The sequence below is a fragment of the Convolutriloba macropyga genome, chromosome 7 (genome assembly GCF_964194025.1).
Source record: "Convolutriloba macropyga chromosome 7, txConMacr16.3, whole genome shotgun sequence".
Taxonomy (NCBI): Eukaryota; Metazoa; Xenacoelomorpha; order Acoela; family Convolutidae; genus Convolutriloba; species Convolutriloba macropyga.
In genome coordinates this window covers 29,890,380-29,909,857 of record NC_134474.1, presented here as the reverse complement: position 1 = coordinate 29,909,857, position 19,478 = coordinate 29,890,380, and the positions used below count along the sequence as shown (strand labels likewise).

Here is a 19,478-nt window from a genome sequence, read left to right as displayed (position 1 = left end):
GGTCAAAGGAACTCATATGTGCAGTAAAGGTCCCTAATAAGAGGCTTCTGTGGAATGAATTTCAACAAACTTTATTAATTTATCGCTGAATGTTTTTTAGCCTAGTTTTTTGAGCGGCGTCGATTTTTTTTTCAATTTAGATCTGTATCTGTTTCTATCTCTATTATATGGTACGCAGGTCTATTCTTTCGCAGCTATTCCGGCAATCTGCCGGCTATGTTTGATAATAATTCTGAGATGCGTTCCAGACGGTGAGATGCAATCAGCCCTACGGCAGATGGTTATGTTGAGCTAGCTGTTGTTTATTTTGTCTCCGAAAGGAATAAGATGGGGTACTGATTGAGCAGAAGAACTTTGTGAAGGGCTTCCAACCGAATTGTTGGATAATACAGCTTTAGCTCTTTGTAGGAATTTTGTTCAAAAGTTTTTAATAGCCGGGAAGCGATAGCTGAGGCTATTATCTGCCTTCTCTTGGTTTTTTTACGACTCGATGAAGAGTATTGGTTTTTAATTGCTCTCAAACGAAGTTTGTAGCAATTATATTAGTCCTGTCGGTCTTTTTACGACTCGAAGAGGAGTATTGAGATTCTACAGGTTTTTTTTTAGCAGAAAGCAAGTTTGTTCATGACTTGGATTTTGACTTCTTTCTGTTCGAGCGTCTACCTCCGTTTTTGATTGTTGACTTCTGTTTTCGAACATTTGACTTCAACACTAGCTTTTTTGTAATGTTTAGTAATTAGGAACTACTGGTAATGTTCAACGTGAAGATGTCATTTTGAGATTTTTTGTTCCGATATAAGTCGCCCCTAATTATCTAAACTACACCGCACAAACCCCCCACCATCTATCTACCCCCCAACACCTACCTACCCCCTCCCCCCCCCCACCACCCTGCACCCCACCCCCCCCCCCCCCGAACTTACCCGCCACCTACCCCTTCCCTTCACCTAGCTACCCCCCCCCCCCCACTGCCCCAGCACTACCCACCTCCCCAACCTATCTACCCACCCACCTACCTACCCCTCCCCCATCATCACCTACCCACCTCCCCGCCCCAACTTCGCCCCCACCCCCACCTACCCCTACCTCCAAACTACCCCCTCCCTTCACCAACTACCCCCACGTACCCCCCATCTACCCCAGCACTACCCACCTCCCCAACCTATCTACCCACCCACCCACCTAGCTCGCCCCAAACCTAAAAAATTTTCGGCATTTTTAAAACAGTTTACTGTGGTTTATTGGGCTACTTTTGTTTATTTTGATGTTCTGATTTCGGTAAGGTTAGGTTAGAGATTATAATGCTCGACGGTTCGAGTCATTTCCGGTATTCTACCGGCTATGTTTTTTATGCGATTTGGATAAGCCCAGCGGGCATTAAGTGCTCTTAGTGCCTTTTAGCTCTGTTTCAGCTCAAACTGTTTTTTTTGGAGACTTTGACTAATGCTGTGAAGGGTGGTTCTTAAAGTTTGACACCCACTGTTGACACCCCCCACTATTGCCCCCACCCCTCACAGCGCTGTTTTCCCCCACCCACTGTTGCTCACCCATCCCCTCCCTCCCCATCAGCCCCCTGGTGCATCCCCCCTCCCCCGTGGATACTGACGAACAACCGATCGCTAAAAGAGCGCAATTTTATACTAGCTTTCACAATTTTTACGCCTTTTGAAAATTTTTATTTTTGTTTTTTCAGCGCTAGGTGTCAAGGAATCTTTTGTAAAGTTTTATAGAAGGTTACTGCATTGTTTCTGGTGGTAGTGGAATGGTTTTAACGTCAGGAATTTAAGCATTTTTTTGACAAAACGTGCAAATTTTTTCATCTTTTTACCTTTTTCATTTTTCACGTCTTCTCAAAAGCAGGGGACAGAAAACCTCCTTAAGGGTTTGATAATAAGGTACGCAAAAAAATTTTATTTGCCATGGATTAGCTTTCATTTTTCTAATATGACAAATTTTAGCAATTTTTCTAATAAAATTTGCATTTTTTTCAAGTTTTTTTTTGAAAATTTTAGGTTTTTAGGTTTCTCCAGCCTCAAGAATCAAGTAACCTTCTTTGGGGTTTGAAAATAGGTTACTGTATAGTTTCTAAATGTAATGGAGTGTTTTTCAAGATTTCAACACCACGAATTTAAGCATTTTTCTAAACAAAACTTTTTAAACAAATTCTTTGACCTTTATTGTCATTATTCAGGTTCCTCAGCCTAACAGAAAATCTACGTTTGATAATACGTCACTGGCAAATGTTTTGTTTGCCATAGATTAGCTTTCAATTTTTATTATCACAAATTTTAGCAGTTTTATGGAACTTGCAATTTTTTTCAAGTTTTTTTTGAACTTTTTAGTCATTTTTTAGGTTTACGAACCTCAAGAGCCTCATAACCTGCTATTGGGTTTGATTATTGGTTACTGCATAGCTTCTAGATGTAATGGAATGTTTAAGACTTTAGTATCAGCCTGAATTTTTTATCATTGCCTGAACCAGGGTCCTTGGGACCTCATCCGTGGTTTGATGATAAGCTGCCGCATAAGTTTCTGGAGTTAATGGAATGGTTATCAATATTTTGTTGACTCCAGCTCTACCAATTTTTTGAGAAAATATTAATTTTCGGAAAATTTTTGGAAAATTAACATCATGTTCCCGGTTTTTGGATCTTTATGAGCCAGGGAAACTATCCTAAGCTTGAAATAGGGATACTGAATAGTCTGTTGAGACATTGAAATGGTTTTGAAGATTTTAATATCCTGAATTTTAGCAAGAGTTTGTTCAAATTTGCGATTGTTTCAAATTTTTTGAATATTTTTGTGCTTTTGTGAGTTTAACGATCATTTCGGGCCAACGAAGCTTTTCAAGTGTTGCAGATGGGTTACTTCATGTAACTCCAGAAAGAAAAAGTAGCTTTGAACATTTTCAATGCAAAACTTGGAAGCTTTTTTTAAAGTTTGCTATATTTTGCAAATTTTTGAAATTTCAGTTTATTTGAATGATTTACTAACAAGGCTAGAAGACTAAAAGTTGCTGAGTTGAATCAAGCTAAAGCTAGCCTCACTAAACCGTGGCTAGCTACTGACGAAACAACGGCTCGCCGGTCGTTTGAGAGCAATTCGCCCGTTGTTAGTCGGTTATGTTCTTAAGGTTTTTCTTTACCGGAAGTACTATTTGTTCAGACAGCGTTTTGACCTAAAAACGGAAGAAAAAATTGTCGTGTGAACTAATTTTTTCGACGCGAAAGAAATTTTTGAACATGCGCTTCGATCAGTGAATGACTTTTTGACTTTGAAAAGTGCTTTTTGACAGAATGGCGCATATATATAACCATTTTAGCCGGTTTTTTTTTACTTTTTATTTGTAAGCTGTATCAATATGCGAATCTCTAAAATTGATACCACAGTCTTTTTGATAATTGGATAATGCGATTTAAATTCTAAATGAGCACATATTTCCCAATTTTTTGAGTAATTTTTGTGGCTTTTTAAATTCGTTTCTTCAATTTTGAAGCTGCAAGCGGATTTTCTTAGAAAATAGTGCATATGGTTTTTTCTCCAATTTTTCTGTTTTTTGTTTGTTTTTAGATTTTATTACTTGAAAGTCTTGGTGTGCGCTCTCATGGATCCTTATTTACTTTTACCAGTAATCGAATATTTTTGACATTTAGTTTTTGAAATTCTGCAAGTGATTTTCGTAAGTGCAGTATTGAAAAAATTTTTGGCAATTTCACTGGAAAATCTTTTATTGTTTCCAATTTTTGAACAAATTATTTATATTTTAATCTATACAGGAGGATAGCTGCAAAATTTTATGCTAAAAAAGAAAAAAAAAAGGAAAAATTATTTTTCATCAAGTTTTTTTCAATTTTAAAAATCAAAAACAGGTCTTTGTTTTTTATGTGTTTTTGTTTCTGTCCTTATTCTCCGTTTTCTAGCTTGTATCAGTCTATCAGTTTCCTGAGAACTATAATTCGAATCTGCTCTGCTTTTATCAGTTGTTTAGAAAAATAAGGATTTCAGCCTGTTTTTTAGATTTTCTCATTTCATTTGACATAATGCGGCGCTGACAATTTGCTTGAAATGCCGTTTAGAAACTTTGGCTGGTATTTACTTTTCACGAGAAATATTGGGGTCTTATTTTCTATTTTAAACGTTATTTTGCCTGTATATCTAGTTCCTTTTGTCTTAATGCTGATGAATTTATAATTTTTTCAACTACTTTGCTGATTTTCAATTCTTTTTGCGATTTTTGGACCGCTGTGTCATTTCATTGAAGTTGCTGTCAATCGAATTAAAGCCTCATGACTGTGGGCCTGCTTTTACTACAAACAATACAAGTTTCTTTTGCTACAAAGTTGTCTCTTTCTATGCAATTGGACACAATTTGAGAAGCTTCAAACATTTATTTCTGAATTTGTCCTTTTCTTCAAAAAGAAAGATGTATGTGGACTCATTAAAATTTGGCTGATTTTTTGTGGTTGGATAATTAGTTATCATAGCATGAAACAACGGTTTTTGTTTCATGAGTACTCGTATGAGCACGGTATGAGCACAGTACGGTTTGAGTACTCGTATTACATGAAAAATGAACTTTCCTAAGTTTGGCTATTTATTTTGCCAAAGTTTTTCGTTGTTTGACTTAAGATTGTTGTTTTCTTCGCATGGATGCTTTCTGCATGGAGACATCAGCTATCTGAAAAAACCAGTTCTATTGGTGGATACGACTTCGAGTCGCTTCCGGAATTCTTTTGGCTATGTTTTTTATTTCGTCGTCAAGATTTTTGTTACGACCATATGATGTCACAATCAATTCAAATCTGCTTTTTTTTTATTCGATCATGCAATTTCATCTGAATTGCATATGTGACGTCTTTTTTCACTCTTAGTGTAGCGAGTTTTTTTTGTTCATTCGCGTAATTAAATTTATGGTCGCACGTGACTTACCTAACTCACAAAAATGACTTCCTCACTCTAAAATGGTTTTTTTAACTTCATTTCAAAGAGGTTAGGTCAAGTGAGTGCATATCACTCTAATTGAAGGTTACTTAAGAGCAGCTCATAGAAGCAGCAATAAGTTATACAGATTCTTAATCAAAATTTAACATCTCATTTTTTAATGAAAAGACTAATTTTGTAGTCTGTCTATTTTAATCTTTTTTGAGAGTGCAGATCTGCAATGCTATTGCGGCTTTTTTCTGGCAGTCTGGCAGCTATGTTTTGCTTCTTTTCCTTTTCTCTGTTTTTTTCTCTCTTTTTATGTACGGGTGCTGTCGTTTATTTATCATTAGGTAGTTAGTAAAAATAATTGAAACAACGTGTTTCAATAGAAACTACGTGTTATGCAGGTGCTTTTGGTGTGACAACTTGTGAAATAAATTTTCAGATCTTTATAGCTGCGAAGCTGTAAGCTGAGCAGAGCTATATTGCGTTGCTCTTAGTTTTTTGTCGTCTGACGCTCTTTTTTGGTTTTAAATTAGTTCACACCGCAAAGCTGAAAGTCAAATTTTCTAAATGACGACTTTCTCGCACTAACGTCGGTTGCGCGCGTGACTTAATTAGTTGTATATATTAGTTCAAGGTGAAAGCTACTCATATTTGTAAGGGAGGTCACTGATTAAAACTCTTCTGCGTAATAAGTTTTACCAAGCTTTATTAATGTATCGCTGAATGTTTTTAACATGTCTTTCTTTCGAAGCTATTCCGTCAATCTGGTGGCTATGTTATCAGTTTTAATCAGATTTAGTTGTTGTTTTTGCTCCGTTTTTGTTTCAAAATGAGTAGCATAATTAAGTAGAAGATTATTTTTGTTTAGCAGTCCGCTTGGGTCCAATTGGATATCTACTAAGAGTTGATTCCGGAATCTTCCGGCTACGTTTTTTGACTTCGTTGAACCAAAATTTACCTCAGTTCAGAACTAGTTCAACATTTTGCGTGAAATCTTTTTTGACTTCTGTAGGCCTGTTTCATGGGTCAAATGAACCTGTGTGTCACTCTAATTGAAGATTGTTTGAGAGCAGCTAATAGAAGCAGCAATAAATTATAGATTTTTAATAGAGAGTTTTCCATTTTCGGGCTGTTTTAATCTTTCTGGCACTGCAGATCTAAGAAGCTGTTGCGGCTAATTTTTGGCAATATGTTAGCTAAATTTTCGTATAGTCGAATATTTTTCAGGCAACTTACTGCTAGTAAGATTCTTTGAGCTAATGGAATATCACGCTGCTGAGAAGAGAATTTGTGAATGCCCAACTGCGTTTAAACAAAATTTTGCAAAATATAGGACAAAATATTTAAGGATTTAAAAACACCTTTAAAAAACATCTTTTTTATAAAATTTACAATGCCTTAGTTTTGCAGTGAAAAATCATCATGTCCCGGAATGCCCGAAAACAATTGCTTCGAAATGTGGTTAGATAATTGCTCTCGGCAAATTATGTTGCATACTGACAAGCTTCGGTTCTATTCTAAAAATCAAAGGAATCTTTTTGATTTGAGGAATTTTTTTGTTTGTCCTGTTCATATCCGCCCACAGTTACTCGGCAGGCTAATATAGTGGTCATATTTTTGCAATCCAAAGAATTTGGATTGTATTCGTGCTCTGTCTTTTTTCTGTATGATTAGTTTTTACACCTTTTTCCATGAGTTAGCTTTTGAAACGGGGTTAACGTGTACATCTCGGCGTGCATGAAGTTACTCTAGAAGACCTCAGCTGCCCATGCGGTGTCTAGTGTGCTTAGATTGTTCTGAGGGTAAAATTCAAGGTAAAAGGTCAGTTTTCATTGTTTTTGAGCCCGGTATGCAGTTGTTTTGTTGAGCCGGTCTCATTGGTCAATTTTCTTCAGTTTTTTTTGTTAATTTGATTATTTTGAAGGTCGTGCATTTTTTATATGGCTCTTATGCTATGCGAAATGTGTTTCTCATGCTATTGTTTCCGGTTTTTTTATGTATGCCAAATCTGTCACCAAATTTAAAGCTTTTTTCGCTATTTTTTGAATTTTTTTGTCATCTTTCAGTTGTTTTCAATTTTATCTCAAAAATGACTTCATCACTCTCGAAATGACCCTTTTTATTTTCAATTCAAGGAGAAAAGTTCAAATGAGCGTGTGTCACTCTAATTGAAGTTTTGAGAGCAGCTAATAGAAGAAAATAATTTATTAATTGCTCTCAAACGAAGTTTGTAGCAATTATATTAGTCTTGTCCGTCTTTTTTATGCAATTTTTTGCTTGACCAATTTTTCGTCTGACACGTTTGACTATTCGTCCTCAAAACAGAATAACAGGTAGCGCCCAGGTGGGCATTAAGTGCTCTTAGAGCCTTTCAGCTCACTATTCTTTAAGTATCCGATTCGCGGAATCTGTTTTGAGACTTATACTTATGGTGCGAAGGGCGCTTGTTAGAGATTGACTCCCCCCCACCACTGTTTCCACCCCATCAGCCACCCCGGCGCAGCCCCCCCCCCCCCGCTGCACTCGCTTACGCCCCTTCAATTAAGCTAAGGCTAGCCTCACTAAACCGTGCCTAGCTACGGACGAAGCCAGCCGCTCGCCTGTCGTTTGAGAGCAATTCGCCCGATGCTAGTCGGTTGTGTTACAGATCCTTAATTGATATGTAAGATCTCAGCAAATTAAAAAGGAGAAACTTCTATTTTGAACTGTTTTTTATGCTTTCAAAACTGCAGACCTAAAATTTCTATTATGCTATCGAAAATGTCTTTTTATGCTAATGTTTTTGGTTTTTTGAATGTGTATGCCTTTTTCCAAGTTTTTTGAAATTTTTGTATAGTTTTTTTCATTTGTCAATTTTATAGGGCCAAGAAATTGCTTTATGTATTGAAATTGGGCTAATGAAATGTTTTTAACAACACAGAAAAGTTTTTAACGATCTGGATTTCATTAGTTTTTTGCAAGTTTTAATTAATTTCTGGTAATTTTTTTTGAATTTTGAAAAAGTTTTTGTCTCCTTTTTTCGTGACCATTCAAACAGTTTTGTGGCTTAAAGTTGGGTAAATGGGTAACTTCTAATGACCCAGATTATGATTCGCACCTTGAAAATGTTTTTGTAAAAATCCTTTTTTATTGTTTTTCGGTTCCTTCAATCCCAATCATTGTTATGATAATCAATGGTGGCTGTTTTCTGACAATCTGACGGTTGTGTTTTCTTTTAATTTTCTCTATTTCCTTGAGCAGAACATGTTTTTCCTAGTCAAAGGCATTATGTACGTTTGAGTTTTTGTTTTTAGAAAGTTAGTTCAAGAGGTCTGAATGATAATACCGGATCACTTTTGCGAGATAAAGAGGTAATAATCGTTACAGACCACTGTTTGTTCAAACAAAAGAGCAATAGTGTCCGAGAAAGTTCACAAGTAAGCATTAAATTCACTGAAATTTATAGATAATTCGTGAATTGCAAGTCAATTTTTAAAAAAATAATAATTTAGGCACTGAACTTGCTGAAATATGTTATCAAGACTAAAATTAGATAAAATTCGAAAGCATTGGTACAAAAGGCATATTTTTTTTCAATTTGGTAACCAGTAATCATAGAGCCTTGGAGAGCACTCGGATCAATTAATGATTAATAGCGGGCCTCAGCTTCTGAGCCGGCAGTTATAGAGCTCCTATTATTTTTAATTTTCACTTCGTCCTGCTAAAATTCTTTCGCTTTACTTTAGTTCTTAGCCTGTTCAACTTTTTGCCTCCTCTAGGCTAGTTTAACTCTTCTCTCATTTTGCTAGAAAAGATTTTGACAGCAGTTGAGCAATAAAGCAATTCAAAATGAACAGAGTCAGTATCAAAAAATGAAATCAAAGAAACGGGACAAACCCATAAAGCCCAGTTTTAGATGCCCGTTTCTAGAACTTTGTTCTTAGTTAACATCTCTACTGCTTATTGGCATTGTTACTAGCCCCTGTGTCGTCTCATTACGAAACAGGAGTATTTTCAGCTCCAAAATGACATCGAAGTAGTTCGCACTTTGAAAGTGTTTGTGTACAAAAATCTTTAGATATTTTCTCTTCTTTAAATCCCAATTTTGGTTATGGGAATTAACGGCGGCTATTGATCATAAAGCAAGGCAGCAAATTGATCAAAAAATGTAAAATAAGTGATAAGTTTGACTGGAAAGAAAAGTGAAGTGGCTCAAAATAAAAGAAATAAACCAAAATTTACGTCTCAAATTTCAAACATTTTGTATATAAGACTGGACAGAGCAAAAAGGATTAAAAGTGATATTTTAAAAGTTTCTCCATGGAAATTCATCGCGAACATTGAAACATAGAAATTAAACTCAAACGCTTGAAGATTAATGATTACAACTGTGTAATTGAACGTACTCAAACTTATAGGATCACTATCATTTTTTAGGACTTAATGCTTCAGTGATAAAAATCAGCCATAAGTTTAAGGGTTCAATTATTTGGGCTATGCACCATTAGTACGAAAGCATCGTTATTGTAAAAGAATTTTAACGAGAAAAAATAAATCCTAAATATTACACGCGTGAGCTCTAAATTTGGACAAAAATTTTGCGTGTTTAAGTGGCGTCTCGAAGCGCATATTTAAAAGCCGCATTGAGCTGCATGGTTAAGCGAACACTGAGAGTTCAATGACCTAAAGGGCTCAAAATAGATGGTTGAGAACTGAACCTGGGACAAAAGACTGTTAGTCAGGTGCAGTTACCACGAGGCTAAGAATGCTTGAAAGTATGCTCGCCCAGAGGGAGGATTTACTGACATGGGTACTACGTGTTTTTTTTTGCTCCCGAACTAACTTTGAAGTTCTTATTGTCAACGTATGTTTTTATGCGAAGTTTTAGCTGTACAGATTCTGCACTATTCTAGAACACTCTTAGCTTTAAACAGTTTTTCACATTTTGTTTATTGACTTTTGCGTTATTTCAAATGCTCTCAGTCTGAAATATTTTTCTGGATACCGTCAAAGTGATCGTGAGAAACGGCGGTATGTAGTCGTTATAGCGCAGTTGGTAAGATGGTCAACTGCTATTCTGAGAGTCGACGGTTCAAACCCGTGTTGGGTAACCTTCCTTTTGTAGACTTGAAAATTTGTAGTCAATACCATCCCGCCTGTTGTTCGACAGCACTTCTTTCGATGCGGAGTCATTTTATGTTCCTGTGTCTTTTGAGGAAAAAAAATGCTCATCCTATATAAAGTTCGTGAGCCCTAAAATTGGACAAAATTTTTGCATGTTTAAGGGGCCATCCGAAGCTCATGTTTAAGAGCCGCATTGAGCAGCATAGTCAAGCGAACATATCGAGAGAGGTCAAAGACCTTAAAGGCTCTAAGTAGATGGATGAGAACCGAACCTGGGACAAAAAACTTTGTCAAGTGCAGTTACCATCAAACTTTGAATTTCCTAATGTAAACAGGTTCTGCGCTAATCTAGAACACTCTTATCTTTCAACAAAGTTTTTCACGCTCTTCTTTCTGATTTTTGCGTGATTTCAAATGCTCTCAGTCTGAAGTATGTTTATTTTTTAGCATCAGAGGTGTTGTGAGAAACGGTGGTATGTAGTCGTCATAGCGCAATTGGTTAGATGGAGGACTGCTATTCTGAGGGTCGACGGTTCAAACCCGTGTCGGGTACCCTGCCTTTTGTAGACATGAAAAGTTCTGATCATCACCATGACGCCTGTTGTTCGGGAACATTTCTTGCGACGCTGAGTCGTTTTATGTTCCTGTGCTTGGCAGATGAAAATTGATAATTCTTGAGCGTGAGCTCTTAAAATTGGACAACATTTTTGCATGTTTCAGGGGCCTCTCGAAGCGCATTTCTAAGAACCGCATTGAGCAGCTCCAAGTAGATGGATGAGCAACCTTAAACGCTCCAAGTAGATGGATGAGAACCGAACCTAGGACAAAAGACTTAGTCAGGTGCAGTTACCATGAGGCTATGATGGCATCAATGGTATTCTCGCCTAGAGGGTGGTTTTACTGTCCTGGGTATTACGTGTTTTTGAATTGCTCCTGAACTAACTTTGAAATTCTTAATGTAAACGTTTGTTTTCTGCAAAGTTTTAGCTGTACAGATTCTGCACTCTTCTAGAACACTCATTCTTAGCTTTCAACAAAGCTTTTCACGCTTTACTTTTTGATTTTTGCGTGATTTCATTTGCTCTCAGTCTGAAATTTGTTTATTGATACCGTCAAAGCGATTGTGAGAAAGGGTGGCATATAGTCGTTATTGCGCAGTTGGTAAGATGGACTGCTGTTCTCAGGGTCGACGGTTCGAACCCGTGCCGGGTACCCTCCCTTTTGTAGACGTGAAAATTTCTAATCAGCACAAAGACGCTTGTTGTTCGAGAGCATTTGTTGCGACGCTGAGTGATTTTGTTCCTGTGTGTTTGGCAGGTGAGAAATGGTAATCCTATATAAAAAACGCGTGAGCTCTAAAATTGAACAAAATTTTTACATATTTGAGGTGCCTCTCGAAGCGCATTTCTAAGAACTGCATTGAGCAGCATGGTTAAGCAAACTTACCGAGAGAGATCAAAGACCCAAAAGGCGCTAATTAGATGTGTGAGAACCGAACCTAGTACAAAAAACTGTTAGTCAGGTGCAGTTACCACAAGGCTATGAGGGCTTCAGAAGTGTGCTCGCCTAGAGGGAGGGTTTACTGTCCTGGGTACTGCTTGTTTTTCAATTTCTCCCGAACTAATTTTTGAAGTTCTTAATGCAAGTGTTTTCTGCAACGTTTTAGCTGTACAGATTCTGCGCTATTCTAGAACACTTAGCTTTCAACAAAGTTTTTCACGCTTTACTTTTTGATTTTGGAGTGATTTCAAATTCTCTCAGTCTCAAATACAGTAGAAGTTCATGTCAACAAAAAGGAAGTAACCCGACACGGGTTCGAACTCTCGACCCTCAGAATAGCAGTCCTTCATCTTACCAGCTGCGCTATAACGACTACATACCACATTTTCTCACAATCGCTTTGACGGAACACAACGCTGCCTGTTGTTCGAGAGCAGATCATGCGACGCGAGGCGGTTCATGTTCCTGTGTGTGTTTGGGGTATGAAAAATGGTAATCCGATATGTTAAACGCGTGAGCTCTAAAATGGGACAATTTTTAGCATGTTTAAGGGGCCATTCGAAGCTCATGTTTATGAGCCGCTTTGAGCAGCAGTGTTAAGGGAACATATCGAGAGAAGTCAAAGACCTAAAAGGCTCTAAGTAGATGGGTGATAACCGAACCTGGGACAAAAGACTGCGAGTCAGGTGCAGTCACCACGAGGCTGTGAGGGCTTAAAAAGTATGCTCGCTCGGAGGGAGGATTTACTGACATGGGTACTACGTGTTTTTTTATTGCTCCCGAACTAACTTTGAAGTTCTTATTGTAATTGTATATTTTTCTGCAAAGTTTTAGCCTTACAGATTCTGCGCTCATCTAGAACACTCTGTTTGCAACTAAGTTTTTCACGCTTTACTTTTTGATGTTTGCGTAATCTCAGATGCTCTCAAATTTTTTTAATTGATGTGCGGTGTTCCGCCTTCAGTTAATATTGACTGTGTAGTGTTGGTGGTGATGTGGCTGGACGTCAGAGAAGCAATCTAATCAGCTTGCTTCACTGACGCCAGTGTTGGTGGTGTTTCAAAAAAGACCCTTGAGTTATAGTTACTTTGGCACGATATGCCTTGGCTACCCTTTGCCCACTGTTGTTTCTTGTCAATAGTGAAAACTTTCGTGAGATTTGCTTCACAAATCTTCTTTAGCTACCATGAAAAAGTCATCCATTTCTTAACCATTGAATTACATTTATATAATCAACATTATGACTTGGTGTTTCTGTGCGGTGTTCCGCCTTCAGTTAATATTGAATGTGTAGTGTTGGTGGTGTTGTGGCCGGACGTCAGAGAAGCAAACTAATCAGCTTGCTTCACTGACGCCAGTGTTGGTGGTGTTCCAAAAAAGACCTTTGAGTTATAGTTACTTTGGCACGATATGCCTGGGCTACCCTTTGCCCACTGTTGTTTCTTGTCAATAGTGAAAACTTTCGTGAGATTTGCTTCACAAATCTTCTTTAGCTACCATGAAAAAGTCATCCATTTCTTAACCATTGAATTACATTTATATAATCAACATTATGACTTGGTGTTTCTGTGCGGTGTTCCGCCTTCCGTTAATATTGAATGTGTAGTGTTGGTGGTGTTGTGGCCGGACGTCAGAGAAGCAAACTAATCAGCTTGCTTCACTGACGCCAGTGTTGGTGGTGTTCCGAAAAAGACCTTTGAGTTATAGTTACTTTGGCACGATTTGCCTGGGCTACCCTTTGCCCACTGTTGTTCCTTTTCAACAGTTAAAACTTTCGTGAGATTTGCTTTATAAATCTTCTTTTGCTACCATGGAAAAGTCATCCATATCCTAACCATTGAATTACATCTATTTAATCAGCATTATGACTTGGTGTTTCTTAAAGTTAGTTTTTAGCTCGTGCCTCATGGTACAGATAAAAGCGATTGTGAGAAACGGTGGTTTGAAGTGTTTTTCTGTTACGATTATCCATAAAATTGCTATGATACTAAACTTTGAGCAGTTTTAGTCGTATTGTCTAAACTTCCTTTTTAGTAATTTTTCAGTAACAAAAATTATCAGTCGCAATTGAGCTTAGCGGTCAAAAGCGCTCCTATCGTAACATGTCTTAGGTGTCCTTAATCATGCAACCTAGCGTAATAAATGCGTTTTGAGACGCGCTTTATCATCAGTTTTAAGCTCCTAATATGCACATTTTTGCATTACAATGTGCTTTTTTGGTACTATCTTGGCTTTCTTTAACTCTGCAAAAAGCAGAATGTCAGTTTTTCATTGTCCTTACCGGCTTTGATCAAATTAAGATGCAAGACTTTTTCAGATCATGGGCCGGCTGTTATTTGATTTTCTTGCCAAAGAGTCCTGTGATTCTAGCAGAAATCTGCCATGGGCAATGTGGGTTTTTATTGACTGCTGCTACTTGAAATCGATGAAGTATTCGGTAAAGTTTGTTTATTTAGTGATATTCTGATGAGGCGTTTTTCAATGATAATTTTGATCAGAAGCATAAAAATTGGCACATTGTGTTGCAATATATTTTCATTCAAATCATATTCAACAAAAATCTCATACATTGTTCAGATTTGATTATGGTTGTTTATAAATAATCGTAACTGCATCAATCACAGTGGCGTTTACTCATTATCGCAAACCTCACAGCAGACTATCGCCAGTACTTTTCAGTGTCTTCTAAGATGACAGGCAATTTTTCTCGATTTTGATTGAAGTTTTTATTTTTAATCAATATTGCCATTATAAGTTCACTCTTGTTTAATAGAAGGAGAATGGCAGAGAGTTCAGGGGACAGACAAGAAGTCACGTCTCGTCTATCTGTTAGACGGGTACATAGTCTGCTGTAGAAAGAAAGGCAACCAACTACGTGTCAAAGAATGCTTCAGAATGAGAGAGATTGAGATCCTAGATCACGAGAGGAACAACAACTCTTCACAGAATGAAGCTTCTGGAAATCCTAATGGCAATGATGAAACAAGTGGTCACTTTCAACAACAGTCGTCCTTGACGTTCCAAATCAATGTAATAGATTCACAGACTACATCAACGTCCACGCATTCTCCACCGTCAGTGTTTCACAGTCATGGGAAGAGTTCCAACGAGGGTTACATCTTCGCGTGTGATAACTCGACCGAAAAGCAGGATTGGATGGTTGCAATGCTGTCCATACACTCTAGGGGGTGTGTATTATTCTGTTTCTATTGTATTCATGTTTCTAGTAATGTAATCATGCTAAATCGGTCTCTTTTAGGTGATCAGGATAATAGAATTTATTAATAGCCGCCGTCAGCCTCTCAACGGCTCTCCTTTTTACAATTCAAAGAATTTGAATTGTATTGGGGCGCTGTATTTTTAAGATCTGTTCACACATTTTCATGATTTTTGAAGTCAAATTGGAGAAGTGATTTTGGTCACACAGAAACAGGAAGCGGATCAAAAAAGCGAGTGGTTTTGCGGCGCGAAATTTATTTGCTCTAATTTTAAACTAGAGTGGGAAAATGTTGTTGAACAAAATTCGCTTTCCAGCTTGTGGTTTTTTATTCACATGCGGCAATTTCACTTTGATTTTTACTGGTTTTTTTCGATTCTTTGGATCGGATTGTTTTTCTAAATTGTTTTCCCAATCCATTCCTAGTTCTAGGCCTAGTTTTCTGTTTGAACCAAATTTCCCTTTCTCGCCAGTGGTTTTTTGTTCACATATGGCATTTTGACATTGATTTACTTTTTTTTTTCTTAATTTTTTTGGTCTGATTTTTCTGGAAAATGTTTTCCCGATTCATTCATAGTCCGTTCCAGGTCTCCTTTTTTGTTTATTCAATGACAATTCTTTGATTTTTTTGTCAGGACTTGTCCTGTCATGTTGTTTTAATTGACTTTACCTTTTGATCACGTTTTTCGTTTTACATAAGTCACGACTCACGTTTGACTTCTGACTCACTTCACTCACTGTTTCAACTGAATGGATTTTAAATTTTTTTACGCATTCAATTACGTAATGTGGTGATTACTGTCAAAGTCAACGCTCAAAATCAAAAGAGACGGTATAAACCGATAAAGCCCGGTCATTAAGTAATTGAGAATTAGGTTATCAAAGTTCATTAGAGTGTTTGCTAGCTGACTTTTTTGACACTGAAACAAAACCGAGAAAAAACTTAGGCTTTTTTATATTCTTTTTTATTCTTTTTCTGTTTCAATCCCGATGTACATCAAGCGCGTCAACGGCGGCTATTTTTCTGCAATCTGCCGGCTATGTTTTTTTTCTTTTCAGTCGCTTGCTAAGCTGTGTTTCGACTGTCTTTTTTCCGAGGCACTAGTTGGCTTCGGATCTTTTCTTTCTGATGTTCACCCATTTGACTGGGATTGTAGTATTTCGATCTAACGATGATTGCTAATGACAACTTATTTTTGCGGTAGCTTTATTTATAAGTGCTTATTGATTAGGACTCTTGAGCGGATATTGGACAAGTACATAGCTGAGGAGGAGCGTAAGCAACCTTTACGATTCCCAGACGCAGACAAGTACTGTTTTGCGAAGCCTGATCAGAAAGAAGGCGATATCAACATAATCACAGATTCAAAATCAGGTGTCTCCAAAGTAAAAGAAGCCACGTTAGAGAAACTCGTAGAACGTCTCACATTTCACTTGCACCTGGACACAGCCTATATTGAAGATTTCTTTACCACATACAGATCATTTTGCGAGCCAGCAGATTTGTTCAAATTACTTCAGATGAGGTTCAACATTCCGGACATTGAGCCGACTGAAGAGGAAAAACAGATCTACACAACTATGGAGCCTCCTAGTGTGAGGAAATTTAGAAAAGAGTACGCTCACCCGGTGCAACTGAGGTGAGTTCTACAGCTTTTTATACTTTTTGCGGTTGGAACGGCAGTGGCCGAACTAGATTGACATTCATGTGAATTTGTCGGCACTTTGGTATCATAGACGTGAGCAAAATATAGACCCACCTTCGAAATAGATATGAATTAGGTTGTAGTCGAAATAGTTTGGAGATCGATGCGAAAGAGCCGTTTCAAATGACTGATATTTTACCCAGTATTAGTGTATTCGTTGTCCCAAAATCCCTGCGCACCACAATTTGTCTTTAATCAGAAAATCTTTACAATAGAAACTTTTTGTTCCTATTCATTTTATTTCAATGAGGCGTGCTTAAGTACGTTTCGATGTTTATAGAGTGCTAAATGCGATGAGACATTGGATCAGCAATCACTACGAGGATTTCAAAAAGGACCCAAAGTTGTTAGAAAACATGCACTTGTTCATTGGTGAAGCAGAAGAGAACAAGAAGTGGAAAGCCTATTGCAACAGCATCCAGAAGATTCTGCGTAATAAGGAGGAAGACGTGAAGAAGAAGCCTGATTTGTCCAACGAGAATCCACCTAGAGTGGAATGGCATTTAGCCTCTCCACACGACGAAATCACATTTAACCTCATTACGGTAAATTTACAAGATAACAAGGGCTGACTAACTCTTAAAATGATTCGAAAGCAAGTGGTAAATAATTGAGTGCTAATCCAAGAGTAATCTGCTTCTTTGCAGTTCTTCCCGAGTTTTCAAGCTTCAAAACTGGTCAGTTCCTTAGGTTTTGACAATTTAAAAAACCATAAAATGGATAGAACTCCCGGTAGCCTTTTGACGGCGTGGATTACCTTAGGTTTGCGATTAAGGGACCCCTCTGTGAATTTGACTTCTCTTTTGCAGCTGCACCCTCTGGAGATTGCGAGACAGATCACCCTAATAGAGTCTGAGATGTTCCGCAATGTCACAGTGGGGGAACTGTCAAACTTTGGCTGCTGCTCCTCGAAGGACAGGGACCAGAAGCGGCGCATGTTTCCCAACGTTGTCGCGTGGCAAAACTTCAATAACAAGGTATGTACAAAGAGTGATATACCAATCGCTCATTGCTTTGAGAGAACAGATGATAGTTGTGCATGTAGGCATAGTATGGGTTAAAAATGACAAATGGTTGTCTGATGTGCCGAGCCGAGTCTTTATACATGATTTAACAAATTTGAATTGAGTCAGTTGAATGTTTAATAGCCGCCCTCATCTCAGCCAGCTATTATAGCGCTCCTATTTTTTTACAATTCAAAGAATTTGAATTGTATTGGGGCGCTGTCTTTTTTACGACTCGAAGAAGAGTATTGGAGTCATTTTTAATAGCCGCCCTCATCTTCTCAGCCGGCTATTATTGCGCTCGTATTTTTTTTACTTCGTCAAACTTTTTTTCGCTTTACCATTTTGCCGCTTTTTCGACATTTTGCGTGAAATCTTTTTGACTTCTCTAGGCTAGTTTCTCTCTTCTCTCATTCTGCTAAAAGTGAATTTGAACATCAGTTCTTAAGCAAAGCAATTCAAAATGAACAGAGTCGGTATAAAAAATTGAAGTCAGAAAGAGAAACGGGATAAACCCATAAAGCCCAATTTTAGATGCCCGCTATTTCAACGTCGTTCCTATAAGTCTTAGTTACCACCTCTAATGCTTATTGGTGTTGATAGTAGCCCCTGTAGCCTCTCTCTAAGAAACAGAAGTATATTCAACTACGAAATGCCATCAAAATAAATCGGACTTAAAAAATTTTTTTGTACAAAAATCTTTTTATAGCTGCGAAGCTGTAAGCTGAGCGTAGCTATATTGCGGTGCTCTTGGTTTTTTTTTTGTTTCGTCGTCTGACGCTCTTTTTTCGTTTTACATTTGTTCACACAGCAAAGCTGAAAAAGTCAAATTTTCTGAATGACTTCTTCCTCTCACTAACGGCATTTGCGCGCGTGAGGTCATTTCTCACACGCTTTAGCGAAATTTTTCAGGTTATTTGCGTGATTAGATTTTGATCATACGTGACTTACCTCACTCAATAAAATGACTTTTGCACTTTAAAACTTAAGTTTAATTTGAATTTGTTTAAGGTCAAAGGAACTCCTATGTGCAGTAAAGGTCCCTAATAAGAGGCTCCTGTGGAATGAATTTTAACAAGCTTTATTAATTTATCGCTGCATGTTTTTTAGCCTAGTTTTTTGAGCGGCGTCGATTTTTTTTTCAATTTAGATCTTTATCTGTTTCTATCTCTATTATATGGCACGCAGGTATATTCTTTTGCAGCTATTCCGGCAATCTGCCGGCTATGTTTTTTTAATATATTCTATTCGTTCAATCCCAATCATGCTTATTGGAATCAACGGCGGCTATTTTCCGGCAATTTGCGGGGTATGTTTTAATCAATTTTATTGGAGTGATTTTTGAAGCGGGAAGAGAAAAAATTTGGAGTGATTTTGGGGCTGAACAAATGTTGAGAGCGTAGCGAAAAGAGAGTGGTTTTTGTTCATAGCTGTTTTTGAGAGAGCGAGAAATTGATGTGTGAAAAAATTTTCTCTAAGCGAGCAAAATTTTTTTGTTCACGTGCGGCTTTAAAAGCAGTTTTTTTGCAACTTTTGATGGTTATGAGGTTTGATTATGATATTGTATTAGTTTTAGGCTGTTTTTGATAGGACTTGAAGGTTTCAAGTAGTTAATTCTGAGTTAAATGCTAATTTGGAGGGTTTTGATCAGTTTTGCTGATTTTTAGACGAAATTTAATGATTTTTTGCCTGGTTTTTTGTATTAATGTTTTAAGTGGGATTTGAATAGAAGCTTGTTACTTAAGGAATATTCAGCTACCAATTGACTAATTTTTTTGGTGTTAATCATTCTTTTCTTCGAAAAATTGACAAACATTGATAAATTTAAAACCATTTTATTTTTTTTGTGGTTTTTCTTTGTCTTAGACAAGTTTCTTAGCCGATTATGACTTGCCCATTGTTTTGCGAGCTTTCCTTTGCCCTAATTGGAAAGAAATTTTACTCGGCTTTTTTCCCCTTGTACTATTAAAAAACTCATTAAGTTTTTCTAGTCTTTATTCAATTTGTTTTTGAATGCCG

At 37.3% G+C, this 19,478-nt stretch overlaps 1 protein-coding gene across 3 annotated transcripts in view; it reads left to right on the top strand.

The window, feature by feature from the left end:
* Positions 1-19,478, top strand: part of LOC142342761 (son of sevenless homolog 1-like) — a 129,502-nt gene that overhangs the window by 22,621 nt on the left and 87,403 nt on the right. For all 3 annotated transcript variants that reach the window (XM_075394304.1, XM_075394303.1, XM_075394302.1), the window contains exons 10-13: positions 14,306-14,720; positions 15,982-16,389; positions 16,736-17,000; positions 17,265-17,432. In XM_075394304.1, coding sequence (XP_075250419.1) covers positions 14,306-14,720; positions 15,982-16,389; positions 16,736-17,000; positions 17,265-17,432 — 1,256 coding nt within the window. The remainder of the gene's footprint in view (positions 1-14,305; positions 14,721-15,981; positions 16,390-16,735; positions 17,001-17,264; positions 17,433-19,478) is intronic.